General features: G+C 54.0%; 1 protein-coding gene across 1 annotated transcript; it reads left to right on the forward strand.

The window, feature by feature from the left end:
* Positions 1-1787: 1787 nt before the first annotated feature.
* LOC128903240 (olfactory receptor 14J1-like) lies at positions 1788-6324 on the forward strand (the record flags this gene model as incomplete). The annotated part of the gene is made up of 2 exons (XM_054187252.1): positions 1788-2249; positions 6298-6324. Coding segments are annotated over 2 exons (489 nt in total), but the record flags the coding sequence as incomplete, so codon positions are not given.
* Between the last annotated feature and the right edge of the window lie 9604 nt (positions 6325-15928).

Here is a 15928-nt window from a genome sequence, read left to right on the forward strand (position 1 = left end):
GCAGGGTCCTTCTGCAGTCGTGAGGGTGCTGCATGGGTCGTGTTTCCTCCCAGCTCCAGATCACCCCCAGGACATTTGCAGAGGATCCTTTTGGAGAAGGACTTCAAGGCAGCATTTACCTGAAAGAAATGGAGCCCATGTTTTGAATTTTCCACCTTTAGTGGGATGCATGGGGAGTGGGAGAAAGGAATTTCCTTTTCCATTTAGGATGGCACCTCCCCACCACCACACATACATTCCCTGGAGACACTCCCTCGTCTCCTCTCCCACATCCTGGAGGAGAAATGTTCAAGTGTCTCCCTGTCCTGACTCTTTTTGAAGAAGAATTTTCACCTGTTCCCCTCTCACCCCTGCTGTCCTTGTTCCTTCCCTTCTTCCACTGTGATGGGGGCTGAGGATTCAGGTGCAGCTCAGACACTGACGCTGCACGTCCTGTCATGCCTGTGTATCCAGGGAGGAAAAGCATCCAAATGCCTTTAATATTTTGGGCTCTGGGGACTGCAGTGTGTGGGGCCGAGAGTAAGCCACCCCATCTTTAGGCTAGTTGGCTCTTTCCCAGGAGTGCCCTGCTTGGCTGCACGCTGCCCTCCAGAGGGGCTCAGCTCTCCCGTGGCATCCCTGTGTCGTCTAGCAGCCCCACGGAGTAGACATGTCAGTGCCAAGGCCACGTAAATCCAGCTGGAGGGCTGAATGTAGGCAGCTGCAGTGAGCCCCCTGTGTCCCTGGGTGGGAGGGGAGAGCTGAGATCCTCCTCGGGTCCAGTGAGCTCAGGTGAGGGGCTGGGAGAACTGCGCTTGTAAATGGGACTCCTCTGCTCTCAGCAGTGTCCAGGTTCTTCTCAGGGGAATGTCTGCTTGGGATCATCCTCCAGCTCAAAGAGGCAGCAGCACAGGGCAGCTGAGAGCAATTCCGATGGACAAACTCGCTGTCCTCGCTCTGCACTGAGGGACAGTCCCCTTGGCTCGCAGGACCCACAAGGTTTCACTTGCAGCACAGCAGAAATGCCAGGGATTTCTGCCTTAAAAACACTCCTCAGGTGTGGTGGGGAAACTACAACAGAACAACACCAACAACAAGGTGCCCTGAGCTCTGCCCTGCAGTCGGGTGACAATGCTGAAAAGCCCTTTGATGCCAGGAGTGGATTTAATCTGAGATCACCCCGTGTTCCTTTTTACCCATGGCTGTAGGGCAGGACTGAATCCTGCAGAGATCTCAGCTCTCTGGTGGACTATCAGCCAGCACCAACCAGAGTGTACAAAAAGGACCTGCAAAAGGTCTTCCTGAAAGGCGAGAGCCAGTTTGGTGGGTTTCTAAGACCAATTGAATACTTTAGTTTGAGAGAAATCTTCCCTAACTTCTCACTGCTTTTCTTTCCATTCACAGGTCTCCAAGCCCAGGGGAAGAAAATGTCGAATGGCAGCTCCATCACCCAGTTCCTCCTCCTGGCATTCGCAGACACACGGGAGCTGCAGCTCTTCCACTTCTGGACCTTCCTGGGCATCTACCTGGCTGCCCTCCTGGCCAACGGCCTCATCATCACCACCATCGCCTGTGACCACCGCCTCCACACCCCCATGTACTTCTTCCTCCTCAACCTCTCTGTTCTTGACGTGGGCTCCATCTCCACCACTCTTCCCAAAGCCATGGCCAATTCCCTCTGGGACACCAGGGACATCTCCTATGCAGGATGTGCTGCACAACTCTTGTTCTTCGTCTTCTTTCTTGCAGCAGAGTATTGTCTTCTCACCATTATGGCCTATGACCGCTACGTTGCCATCTGCAAACCCCTGCACTACGGGACCCTCCTGGGCAGCAGAGCTTGTGTCCACATGGCAGCAGCTGCCTGGGGCAGTGGGTTTCTCAATGCTCTCCTGCACACGGCCAATACATTTTCCCTACCCCTCTGCCAGGGCAATGCCCTGGGCCAGTTCTTCTGTGAAATCCCCCAGATCCTCAAGCTCTCCTGCTCACACTCCTACCTCAGGGAAGTTGGGCTTCTTGTGGTCAGTGCCTGTTTAGGCTTTGGTTGTTTTGTGTTCATCGTGCTGTCCTACGTGCAGATCTTCAGGGCCGTTCTGAGGATCCCCTCTGAGCAGGGACGGCACAAAGCCTTTTCCACCTGCCTCCCTCACCTGGCCGTCGTCTCCCTGCTTGTCAGCACTGCCATGTTTGCCTACCTGAAGCCCCCCTCCATCTCCTCCCCAGTTCTCGACCTGGTGGTGGCTGTGCTGTACTCAGTGTTGCCTCCAGCACTGAACCCCCTCATCTACAGCATGAGGAACCAGGAGCTCAAGGAGGCCATTAGGTATCTGATTTCATGGATTTTTTTCAAGAGGGAGAAATGTTCCACCTCTCTCCACAAATGACTCCCGCACTATTTGATTCCATCTGCTTTTTTGTGTGTTTTGTTATTGGCTTTGTGTTTTTAATGATTACATTTCTCATCATTGCTGTTGATATTGTCATTTATGGTTTTTATGCTCCTACACAAAGGTTTCACTTGTGTCACTACACCTGAGACATTTACGTCTTAGTTTCACCTGGTTCCCTTCTAAAAATATATTTCACAGTGGCTCAGAGCTGGCCTCTTTCACAGAGTCTCCGTTAACAAAGCAAGATCTCCCTGGTGCAGTGCTTTAATGCTGGGGTCTTTCTCCAAACATGCCTGAGGAAATTCACCCCTGAAGTTCTTCTTCCTCCTCCATGTGTCCAGGAATAAAAAGCTGACTGTCCGTTTGTAACATTTTAGAGATATTGGACTGGATTTAGGAGTCACCAGTCGGTGTCTGGTGAGAGGTAAGATCGTGGGTTTAACTGAGGGACGTACCCCAGCCCTTCACACAGATGACATAAAGGCCACCCATCCTGTGGGAGGGGAATCTGGAGCTGTCTGGAGAGGCTGGTGTTTCTGCAGGGACAGCATGTTCCTGGGGTTGTGCTGGGATGGCAGAGGTCAGAAGGATGGGGTCTGGGGCCTCAAGCAGAGGCCATGTGCAGACCTCCTCTGGGCACTCTCCCGTTCCTCCCCACCTGTCTACAGCAGGAATTCCCACAGAGGGACAGACACGTCCAGGTGTGGCCACACCACGGCTCACTGAAAGGGCATGAAAAGTCAAGCTGTCTGGGTAGCCCTCTCCTCCTAATCCATCCCTGTGTGCAGCTGGCCTCGTTCATGGTCAGCATGCGCCACTGGCTCATGTGGTGTCCCTCATAATGCGTGGGCCCTTCTCCTCAGGGTCACTGCTCATCCTGTCACATCCCACCTGGCACTGTAATACGGTGTTTTTCTTCCCCCTGATGCAGGACTGGCCACTTCTCTTTGTAAAACTTAAGCAGTTTCTTCTGGCTGAGTCCCAGAATTTCCCAAGGTCCCCCTGGACTGAAGATCCATTTTGTTCATTCTTCATGTTTGCGTGCAGGCAGCTCACCATGGTTGTGGTGATGCATCAGCACAAGATAACAGCACGAGGAGTTGCAGGGCACTACAGGGAATTAAAGGCATTCCTAATTTTGTACTGTCCAGCAGAGGAATTGTCACAACAGCTATGTTAGAAACATCTTTGTGCCCCGTAGAGAGGGCACAAAGCAAGCAAATGTAGGGCCTGTGGGGAAAGAGAAGCTGGGCTGTTTGTAGAGGAATCTACGACAATGGTTAAAGAAAAGAACTTGGGAAGGGGAAAGAGGAAAAAGGAAAACCGAAAGTTCAACTCCAGCACAGAACCACAGAACCCTGGAGGCTGGAAGGCAGCCAGCTTCCACCTTCTCTGTGCTTCCTCTTCAGGCTTGATGTTACTCAGAGCTCTTTTCTCATGCATGCCAGCCTCCTGCCACCTTGGCATGACTTCCTGCATGTTGGCATGGACCATTCTGGATGACGAAGAGGTGATCCTTGACCACCAAAAAGCTCTCTGCAGGACCCACCTGGCCACAGACATCCTCTGATCCAAGGGTATCAAAATTTACCTCCCTAACTCTTATGCCCATCAGTCTTTATCGTATGAAAATGAATTGACTTTCTTAAGATATATATCTAGCTAGCTCCCATTGTGTACTGATTTATCATGCTTGGGTAAGTGAGTTAAAGGAGGTCAGCTCATCACAAGGAGCAGAAGAACAGCCCTGCCCTCAAAATAAGGACTTCTCAGAATCATTCAGCTGTCCATGAAGGATAAAAGATACCCCTGGAGAACCGAGATAATGCCAGTATCCTCGTCCCTCTTACACACCTTTGAAACTCTCCCAGTGTCCAGCATCACAGACAAGTAATTAGCAATAGACCAACTCCGGGGACGTCTGGATCAATAGAAAAGCTGCCAGAAGGCTGATGGCTGATGGAGCTGCAGAGATATAGCTACTTTGTGCAGTTTTACTGTGATTAGGAATTGGTACTCCGTGTCTGTGTTAGTTAGTCATTAGTCAAATAATAAGGTACCTGAATGCTTGAATGGCATAAGAACCCTGTGTTTAACCGCATTTGAGGTACCCCAATTGAGCTCGGACACCTCATGCGCATGACTAAATATTTATGCGTGCACCTCTGTACTTTGTGTCCTAGCCTCTCTGCTCGGTCAGCACGGGCCACTTGCAAATTTTCATAACACAAGTGACTGATTGCCACTGCAGTGGGGCAAGGTCTCTCCCTTCTCCATGCAGTAGATGTGAGGCAGTTTAGAACACAAGACACATCACACCAGGGTCTCCACTCATGTGTTGCACTCTCAAAGTGCTGTTTTTTCTCTTGCCCAACATTTACTCGCCCTCTTCATAATACAGTCAAGGAACAGGCCAAAAAATCTCGTGGGGGACCTGTCAGCAGCACCTTGTCATTCATGGAGATCACCTTCACCTTTGTCAAAGGCCCTTGAGGGCTGCAGAGACACCACTGACAAAAACCCTCTTTCTTGCCAGGGCCGCCCTTCCCAGCCCTGTTTCTCTCTGTTCTTGCAGACAGCAGGCTTTGCTCACCATCAACATCCAATTTCAGCTTTAAGCTTCCAGGTGCCGTCCACTTGACCGTGTCTCTGCCGTGAAGCAAAGCCTTTGCACACAGAAGGTCTTCAATGCTTGGTACCAGGTTTCCTTTAAGAGACGTCCGAGCTTGGCCTGGAGCTACACCTGAGGTGCCACAGCCCAGATGTGCACCAAAACTCTCAGCCAGGGGAAGAGACAAGTTGAGAGAGAGCCTGTGCTTTTTGACTTTGACAGAGGAACTGCCAAGGCGTGGTGGGACAAGGCACACAGCTTGGGGTGCTGCAATGGATGGCTACAGGCTTTTCAGGAGAGACAGGCTGGAAGGATCAGGAGTGGGGTTTCCTGAAAGTGAAGCCGTTAACTGGATGTATGGCGCAACTCCTTGGGGCAGGTGAAGAGTTTGGTGAGCCTTTGTGGGGGAGGGTGAGAGGAGAGGCCAGTAGAAGTGTCCTGTCATGGTGGGAGATAAGGAACCCACAGTCAGGATGAGGAAGAGGGTATAGTCTTTCTGAAGGATCCCAGGGAAGCGTCTGGCTGTACGAGCCTGGGTCTCGCTGGGGACTGCCATGATACTGGCAGCTTCTGAAAGAGGAGCACAGCAGCACGTACAGTCCAGGTGGTTTCTGGAGTGTCTTAGGACAACGTCTTAGCACAGCTGCCAGATGGGCCAACAAAAATAATGCCAACCTTGATGTGATACCTGCAATGCAGGAAGAGCTGGTCAGAGACGTGAAGATTGGCTGTCGTGACCCTGAAGTAGTGGGGTCCCAGCACTCCAGGGCAGTGAGGAAGCAGAACAGAAGACTGCAGACGCTGGACCTCAGAGGTCCTTTTGCCTTTGGCCTACGCTGAGGAGTTTTCGTGGGGATCCAATGGTCAGGAGCATTGAAGGTGGCGCAAAGCTCTGTACAGCTGGTCTTCAAGGACAGCATCCTCCAAGGAGAACATTGGCCTGTATCAAAACTCAGTTTGAAACCTGAAAGTAAATTCAGGGGAATCATGACGAGATTTCCAACTTCAGGAATTCTTACAGAAGAAAACAAAGATATTAGTTGGACACTGCTGTATTGAGTTAGAGTAGGGAGAGAGAGTTCTGAGATACTCTATGTCTTTTTTGCCTCAGACTTCCCCAGCAAGGTCTCTCAGGGCTTTGTGCCTCAAGGCAAGACTCTGGACAAGAACAGCCAATGGCGGATAGGAATGAAATCAGGATCTACTGGAGCAAACTCAACCACTACCAGTACATGGGAATGGACGGGGTACATCCAGAGGTGCTGGAAAGTAAGAGAATGTCACAGTGAGGCCACTCTCCCTCATCTTGGAAAGGTACTGGAGACTGGCGGGACTCCCTGACATCTGGCAAAAAGTAAATGCTGCATGCATCTTTCAAAAGGGTCCAGAGAAGGAGGTGGGGAGCTAAAGGCTGCTTAGCTTCCCTTTAGATGAGGAACATGTCCCAAAGCATGTTCTCTCGCACTGCATTTCTGGGTGCCTGAAGGAGACGGTGCCTGGATGAACTCAGGGAACATGTACACCGGTTACGGTTTGGCACTTGGAGGGCCATGGTGTTATGCCATTGTACGCCCCATAAAGATTTGGCCATCTCAAAAAAGGGACGATAGGAGGGAAGTGCTAGCAGGTGGGACCATTGCTTGACTGCAAAGAGATAAAGGCAGGATCTATCCAACGTATCCAACCTTCATTGATCCCAGCCTCTTTTAGATAGGAGATATAGATGTGAAATATATTAAAATAAACTTGTCCTCGGAACACAGTCTGGGATCTGTGCTTGACAGGAAAATGTGTTTTCTATTGGTCTAAGGCCATCCAGAATGGAAAGTGAACTTCAGGGCAGGGAATGGGGACTTGACATACAGCTGAGGAATGTCTTCTCTGTATTGAACTCTGCCTGCCTTTGATTTCCTTTGTTGGCCATTAGGAAACACCATTCTGTGTCAGCTCGTTTTCAAGGTAAAGCAGGTGGGAACCGGTGCCAAGGAGTGGAAACACGCAGCTACGGACTGGAGTGGAGAAAGCTCAGGTTTGAACAGGCTGCTGTCAGTCCTGGTTGCCAGGTGAGAGACATGGTGAGATTGAGACAAAGCCTGTCCATGGAGTGTTAGCAATAAAGGGTCTTGCCTTAAAGGGTCTTGAGGCTCCATTAGCAGAAATTCAGGACCAATATGAACTGGAGATTGCTGGCATCATTTCATGTGTAAGAAGAAAAAATAAAGAACAAAATAAGAAGGAAGCAATCCTTTCTTATGGTTGTTTAGTATTGAAATGTATTCATCTGAGAACTCTCTAATTAAGCACAGAAGAACTGAGGAATCCAGGAAGACTATGCACAGAGACTTGGCTGGTTATGGCATTTTGTATGGAAATGAGTCCTCTCCGGCCAAGATCCTGTAGACCCTCAAACACTGGGCAAGCCTCTAGAGAAGTAAAACTCAGCAGCAAACCCCAAGATGGTGAGGGTGTTACCAGGCCCCACTGATGCCCATCACTGGAGACACCATGGAGGGAACGACCGGACAAGATTCCTGTCCCTGGGCACCGGTGAAGCAGAAAGTCAGAAGCACTGGTTATAGGTGGAAAATCAAATGTGGAGGTGGCTCTGAAAACCTTTGATGCATTTCATCAATGGAGATAGCTACGCCCTGTCCCCTGTCCCTTGGGGATTTGCCAGAGCCTGTGAGATTCCAACAGTTCACCCACCTTCTTCCAAAGCCCTGATAATGTTCCCCTCGCACAGAAGATGCCTTAGCCCCCCGACTTGCTTGAACCTTCTGGTGGAAGTTCCAATATGAACTGGTGCCAAAGGCAGCCAAGTGGTGTGCTACATCTGACATTGCCAATGCATTCTTCTTTTTCAATCCCTTTGGCAGCAGGGTGCAGGCCACAGTTTGCTTTCACGTGGTGTCCAATGCACCTGGAATGCCCCCAAGTGACAGGACAAGAGGTACTTGAACATAAGAAGTTCCATCCAAACATGAGGAGGAACTTCTTGACTTTGAGGGTGGCAGAGCACTGGAACAGGCTGTCTGTGGTGGGGATCTCCTGGACTTGAGACCAGGGATCACGAAGTTTCACTAACCTCCTTTTCCTCCTGCTGTGTTCAGCCTCCAGCCCAGGGGCTCATGGGGAAACAGAGACCCCTCTCTGCCCCCCAGCAGCTGCTGAGCCCTGTAGAGGGGCTGTGGGGTGAGCTCCCCAAGTGTTGCTTCACCCTGTGGTGGGCTCTGCCATGGGGACAGCCCAGAATGGGCTGCTCTGCTGGTCTGGGTTCAGCTGGGTGAGGGCGAGGGAGGTGAGGAGAGCTGGCCTGGACTGCAAAGTGACCAGGAGAGAAAAAAACCAAAGAGCATTAGCTGGGCGGTGTGACTATGCAGGGTGAGGACACGCTCCCGTGGGTGTGCAGTGCAGAGCCAGGTGTCCATGAAGGGAGCGGAGACACATAGGTGCAGGAGAAAGGAGGCTGCTGTGTGCCCTTGGTGGCATGAACAGACCAGGAAGGTGTCCAGGACATTCATCACCCCAGCATGTCCCATAGGCCATTGCCAGCACCTGCCACTCGCCCCAGGTAATGGGTGAGGTTTGCTGGTCTCAGCGCCTTTGTCGGGGGAACACCCCACCGTGCCCAGTCTCTCTACTTGCCCAGACCTTGGTTGACCCCACAGCAGGACTGTCTGCGACCCTCCGTGTGGGACTAGATGATCTGAAAGGTCCCTTCCAAGCTAGGCAATTCTATGATTCTATGATTCTCCCTCAAGTGTGCCCCGGGGCCCGGCTCAATGCTGCTGGATGAGCCAGAAGGGCACATTGCCCCAGCACCTGGACACACAGACGCCTGCTGCAGGCAGGGCCCCGGCCGCGCATTGGCACGGTGCCAGAAACCAACCCAGAAAACTGGCAAGTCCTCCTTTTTGTCTCTGTGCCAGGGAGCCAGGAGCTCCCCTCTCCTCCCCTGCGCTGCCACGTTGAAGGGCTGCAGCGCCCACTGTAGAGCAGCTGGCCACAAGGGGGAAGGACAGGGGGACTCTGTCAAAGAGGAGAGCTTTTCTACCCCTTTCCACTTCCTTTACCTTTTCCCCCAGCTTTGTCCTGCAGAAGACAGGCTTGGAGCCAGACAGCACGGGGACCTTGACCCCGAGCGGGAGGTCCAGCAACGCTGTAGGTCCTTCTGCCAGTGGCTGTCTCCTGCTCCCGAGCTAGAAAGAGACACACACTCAGGGGCGCTCAGGCACTATCTCCATAAGCCTCCTGCACGGCACTTGCTAGAAAGGCTCTCGCAAGACTCCCACCAGGGGCAGCGCCAAGAGCAAGCCCCGTCAAAAGCTGCTCTCTGCTTCCTCGCCCCCGGCCCCACAACTCCCATCCTCTCCTCAACCCACATCCGCCTCCTGTCGCAGCAACCCCTGCCACCTGCTTAGCCGTGAGCCATGCTGGGCAGAGAGGCACGACTCCCCGCAACTCTGCCCAGCACCACCACCTTTCCATCCCTCCCAGCTCCCCACACACGCCCCGAGGCCCCAGAGCAGCCCCACGTGTCCCCGGCTCCCGGGCTGAGCCCTCTCCATCGGCCCGTTGCTCACCTCTCCCCTCCTCCCCACTGTGCTCAGCAGTGTGTCCACCTTTGGGACGCCAGCAGTGAGACGGTGCTCCATGGCTCCTTGCAAGAGCTCTCCTGGAGCTGTGACCCTGCGCTGCCACCTCTCGCTCCAGAGGCACCCAGCTGCGGCCACCACAGCCAGTCTCCCAGCAAGCGGCTCTAGAGAGCAGACGCACATTGTTGCATCGTCACGTTGTCACGACACCGCACTGCACATCGTCATGTTGCCACGCCGCTGCCCGGCTGCTGCCCAGCCACCCCGGGGCCCACCTGGAGGCCCATCTGGACACGCGTGTGGGCCACTCGCTCTCGCTTTGGACAGTCAAGATGTGGCTGTGAATCTAAAAACGACTGCCTGGATGCTAAAAATGCTGTTTGAGAGCTTGACAATGAGTCTTTGAATCTTAAAAAGGGCTTTGGAACTTGTAAATGAGGGTTTGTACCCTAAAAATAAAGCTTTGGGATCAAACCCATGATAATTTGGTGCCTAAAAGAGGGGTTTAGACCATAAAAATTAGGGTTTTGACATTCAAGATGCACCTTGGACCCTAAAACTGACTGGCTTAATCTTAAAAATGCCTCTTTGGAGCCTGAAAAAGGGCTTAGGAAACTAAAAGTGCGTTTTTGTACTCTTGAAAGGAGACATTACACACCACAACTGAGCCTTGGGGTCCTCCCCAGCCCCCAGTGGGGTCGACAGTGTCCCCTGGTCTCACTGTGACACGGAGGTGGACAAAACTGATGCTGCCATGGAACCAGCCCAGCAGGCGGCCGCTGTCCCCACAGCCCTGGGCATAGGGCACCTGTGGGGACAGGGAGGGGGACAAGAGACCTGGAGGGACAGAGACAGGGCTGGGGACAGTGGTGTGGCCAGGACACCTGTGGGGACAGCGATGTGGACATGGCACCTACAGGGATGACACTGGGGTCAGGGATAGGGTCAGCTGCAGGTTGTACACCTGCCCCTCCTCTGCGCTCCCACACGGGGAAGTCAGGGGGCTGAATCTGGCACGTGTGTCCCCCTCCCCGCAGTGTCCCCACACCCCAAGGTGCTCTCCCCATCTCCTCAGTGTCCTCCCCAAACCTGTGAGCAGCAGAAGGGTCCACGTCACCTCCGTGCTGGTGACGACCGCCTGTCTGACGCGGATGGAGGAGGGGAAGCTAATGCAGAAGATGTGCTGGACGTCGGCTGGGTCGAACACCTCCAGGGTGTCGCTCTGCTTCTGCTCCGTCAGCATGCAGGCGTGGGGGGGCTCCCCACGGGGATCCACTGTCACTGTGGGGAGGAGGGGACGGTCACCCAGCATGGCGGTGGCAGGGGGGGAAGGGGGAGTGAGGGGTCGGCATACATCCCTGACACCGTGGGAGAGGGCCTGGCAGGAGCAGGCGTGACGGCCAGAGTCACGGAGCAAGAGGTGGGTCCTGCTGTAACCCAGGAGGAAGAGGTGCTGCTGGGCAAGCGCCAGCTTGTGGTAGCCATGAGAAGGGGGAGACAGGATGGAGGCCATCAGTGCTCGCTGCCAGCCGCGGCCCAGGCTCTGCAGGTACGGCCCCTTGGTGTCTGGAGGGGGGGGACGCCGGCACGTTGTTACTGGCTGTGGGACAAAGGGCCACCACCCCCACGCCCCCGTGGCAACGGCCGACTCCCAGTTGAGGATGGCGGCCCTCTTGCAGGGCCAGGCACTGGCTGGGGAGAGGGGTGCGGAGGGGAGGCAGCGGCACGTCGGGTCCAGGCTCAGCAGGTCGGGCAGCGTCAGGAAGGAGATGATGTGCAGTAGCTGTGGGGAGAGGGGGGCGGAGAGCATCAACCCTGGGCACCCCCGGCTTTGAGGGGGAGGCCCCAGCACCGCCATCTCCCCCTGCTCAACGCACCGTCTCGGGGACGTGTCCCCCCCTCCTCACAAGCCTTCAGGCTACTGAGGTGTCGCTTAGGCTGGCGGGAGGGGAGTGGGTGAGGTGATGGCGGGCGGCCCCACAGCCAGCATCCCCCTCCCCCATCCCGGCCCAGCCCACCGCCCTCCTCCTGGGTGCTCAGGCTGCACAGCAGCAGCACCCGCCCTTCCCCTGAGGTGATGCTGCCTCCGATTGGTCCCCTCGGCTGTCACTCTGCCCTGGGTTGGGGCCTGCCCTGCCTGGAGGCGGCTCCTGATTGGCTCCCAGGTGGTCAGGCTGCCCAGGCGCAGGTCACCTGAGGTGGTGCACTCTCTGATTGGCTGTCTGGGCTGTCACTCTGCCCAGGATCTTTTCTTTCATTGGCTCTACTTCTGCCTTGCTCCTCCCATCAACTGATGGGTCAGACGCTTATCAATCATCTGTGTGCTGCTCGAACTCCAGCTGTGATTGGTGGAGCCCACATGCCCCGCCCCCACATGGTGCCAAGGGTTGTTTTTGACTCCTGCCACCTTCCCTGCACGCCTTGAAGATTGATTGTTTGGTTACACATCAATCTTGTGCCTTGCTCCCGCCTCCTCAAAGGCGATTGGCTCTTTGGGGCAGATAGGCGGGACACAGAGGGGAGGGCGGACGTAGCCAGGCGACAAGCTCTGCCTTCTGGTTTTGGACCCTCAGGTTGGAACTGTGGGCCCTGAAGAAATGTTCTGTGTCGGAAAAGATGGTTTTGAGTCCCAAAACTGAGGATTTCAGCCTTAAACATGGGGCGTTGGAAATGAAATGGAAGCTTTGAACCCTGAAATCAGGTTTTGTGCCCTCAAATGACGTTTTTCTACAAAACCTGAGGCTTTACACCCTAAAAATGGGGCTTGGGAGGCTCAAAATGAGGTTTTCGGCCTTCCAAATTGTGGACTGAATCTGAAAAAGGGAGCTTTCCTCCCTGAAAATGAGGTATTGGAAGCTAAAAATGAGGATTTGGTCCTGGAAATGAAATTTGGATTCTGAAAATGAGGCTTTGGCCCTCCAAAATCAGACTTTGAGCCTTAAAAATGGTGCTCTGGGCCCTTCATATGAGTCATTGGACCTAAAAGTGGGGCTTGGAAAGTATAAATGAGGTCTTGGACCCTAAAAGGGAGGGTTTGGACCCAAAAAAGGAACCTTTCAGGCCTAGAAGGAAGGTGTTGGACTCTAAAAATGAGGCTTTTGAGCCTAAAAAGTGTGGCTTTGATCTTTAAGGGAGGGTTGTGGCCCATAAAGATGAGGGTTTAGACACTTACAGTGCAACTTGGACCCTAAAAACGACTGGCTGGATCGTCAAGACCATGCTTTGGAGCCTGAAAATGAGGCTTTGGACACTTAAGATGCAGCTTTGGACTCTGAAAAGGAGCTTTTGCAAACTGAAACGGAGCCTTTGGACCATGAAAATGGTGCTTTAGAGCCTACCATGAGGCTTTGGAATCCCAAACGAAGACTTTGGAAAACAAAAATGAGGCTTTGGACACTGTAAGTGTAGCTTTGGAGCCTAAACCCTCTCCCCTGCTCCTTTTGCTCTGGCAGGGCTCCAGCCAGGCTGGAGGGGACGAGAGGATAAAAGGAGTTCCCCGGGCATAGAGAAAGGCAGCGGGAGGGCTCTGGGTGGCACCCAAGGGCTCACGGCCATGGTGGGTACCCAGAGGCACGCCAAGGGCTCGGGGTGGGCATCGAGAGGCAGCCAGAGGGCTCTGGGCTGCAGCAAAGGGCACATCTAGAGCCCAGGGCCGCACCAAGGGGCAAGCAGAGGGCCTTAGGAAGCACGCAAAGAGAAATGGAGGTCCTTGGGAGGCAGCCAAAGGCCATTTGGTGGCCCCTCAGCTGCCCCGAAAGGCCCACACACTGGTCCCGGGGGGACAGGGGAAGGAAACAGGCCTTGAGAAGACAAGAGGAGGGGTCCCGTGGCAAAGACAACAAGCTGAAGCCCATCCATTGGCAGGACACCAAAAGGCCCAGCGAGGGCCCTGGGTGGGAACCCAAAGGCCCATCAGGGCTCTTGAGGGGACCAGAGGATAAAGGCACAGAAGAAGGCGCAGCCTTCAGCAGCACCTGCAGATGGGACTCGCCTACGGCATGAGTAGAGCTTTGCAGGGCTGGACCAGCCCCTCAGAGAGCCCAGCCGCAAAGCTTCCTACACAAGGCTAAAACCTTGGCTGCTTTTCTCTTCCCTACTTCACATTCCCTGTAAAACTGGGTCTTAGCCTGACCAGGGCTGTAGGAGGGAGGAAGACGAGGGAAAACGTTGCAGGGAAAATGCCCAGACACGGTGTGGCCTGGCGTGACTCCTGTAGGTACAAGCAAGCCCTTGGGAGCGTCCTGGTTTGAGGTAAAGCAGAACCAATTTTGTGTTCAGTAATTTTACTCTGCAGCTAAGCCTCTTCTAACCAACTGAACTCTCTGACATTAACAGCGTATTGTCCAGACGCTGTTCGCTCCCAGAGTGATAAGACCTGGTTGTTTCTAATTTATGCCAAGGAACGGTGTGCAGAGAGGCTCCTGCTCATCCTTATTGCTGTCACAGCCAAGCTCAGCTCACTGTGTTATTTGCCCCGTTGGAGGGGGGGAAGCGGAGAAGCGTAGAGGGGCGGCACCTGCGGGGAGGAGGGGACAGGACGGGGGATCCCAAACTGACCCACGGGGTATTCCATCCCACCTGCCCCACGCTCAGTATAAAAGCTGAGGGATCACATGGGGCAGTCTCTTCTTTCGACGGCCGACGTCCCAGGAGGACTCTGTCAGTTCACCTGACTTTAATCCTGAACCGTGCATTCCCAAACCCAGATCGGGAATCCAGCTCCCGTCCATCACTGAGTCCAGTCTGGGACTTTCCCAGTGCCTGCCGGTGACGTGATCGTCATCCTGGGAGTCTGATACAGTTTTGTGCATATCGTAGAGATTTCAATAGTTTCTTTTTATTTTATTATTCATATTTTATTAAAGTAGTTAGTTGCTTCTGTGACTCCAGAGGTGTAATGCCGGGACTGCTGAAGGCCTTCTGTTGGCCAGCGAGCATCTCGCTCAGCGCCTCAGGGGAGGGCTGGGAGGAGAGTCTGTGAGATCTGCTCTTTGATTTCTCCTGCTTCCTCTGCAGGTGGGACTGTTGGAGGGAGGCTGAGAGGTGGCAAGACCTTCCTTGGTTGAAGCTTCTCTCATTTCTGCTCTGACATCCTTTCTTCCTCTGACTTCTTCTTCAAGGTTTCCACAACTTCAGGGTCAATGGTTTTGGCATACCCGACCGATTCTGCACGCAGCTGCTGAATTCTGGAGATGGCTTTTTGCATGCTCTCCTTGGCAGTCTCACGACTCACTCAGGAGATATCAACAGCCTTTTGCAGTGGCTGCAAGATGAGCAGCTTTGCCCAAGAAGAAGAAGTGTCCAAAGGATCTGCCCCTCTGGCACTGGCAACCGACCTTCCGCTGACCTCATCGGGAGCCCTCCTTAAGACGTGGACGGACTGGTCCAGCGCCTTCACCTGCTCCAGCACTTCCTTGACCATGGTCTCGGCCTTCTCTTTAACCTCCTGGTCTTCGTCCAGCGTAGCCTGCAGCAGCGTAGGCTGGATGCTTTTAGGCACTTCTTCTTCGGCCTTCTTCTTCGGCACACTTTGGAGACTAGAATGTTGCAGGTTGTTGCAGGGGACGGAAGGCCGGCAGCATTTAATGGGCCCCCTGCTAATGAGAACTGGGCTAATCAAAGACTGCCTTGAAGAGAAAACCAACCCACGAATGGCCAAGCACCGGCACTGTCAGGTTCAGGGACGCTGCATCTTTGGATGCAGAAGTCTTTGGATGAAAACCAGAGGTTTTCAACCAGACGCGAAACCAGCACCATGAACCATGTGGCCATTTAGTGCAGCTCACAGGTTCGTGCTAAATGTGCGAGTCCACGCACAGAAGTGGCCACTGAGAGTGCCCAGGCACACTTTTGTGTCAGAAGGGGCTAGTGCCTCCTGTCCGAGATACACGGGAAGGAAAGCGCCCACTTCTTGGTCTCTGACAGCCACCTTCAAACGACAACAGGACACACACCAGCCAGGCACCACTTCCTCAGCAACCAAGCACGGCTCACAAGCCCCGAGGAGCTGCATCTGTGTGTGTGGCAGCACCCTCTCCCAAGGCCCGGGTACCAAGGCACTAGCGCACAGCGGAGGCGGCCCCCAGACCGACCCCCACCTCTGTACACCCTCCTTTCAGGGAGTTGCAGAGAGCGAGAAGGTCTCCCCTCAGCCTCCTTGTCTCCAGGCTAAACAGCCCCAGCTCCCTCAGCTGCTCCTCATCAGACTTGTTCTCCAGACTCCTCACCAGCTTCATTGCTCTTCTCTGGACCTGCTCCAGCCCCTCAGTGTCTTTTTTGTGGTGAGGGGCGCAAAACTGGACACAGCACTCGAGGTGGGGCCTCACCAGTGCCCAGTACAGGGGGACGGT

Source organism: Rissa tridactyla, unplaced genomic scaffold (assembly GCF_028500815.1).
Source record: "Rissa tridactyla isolate bRisTri1 unplaced genomic scaffold, bRisTri1.patW.cur.20221130 scaffold_29, whole genome shotgun sequence".
NCBI lineage: Eukaryota > Metazoa > Chordata > Aves > Charadriiformes > Laridae > Rissa > Rissa tridactyla.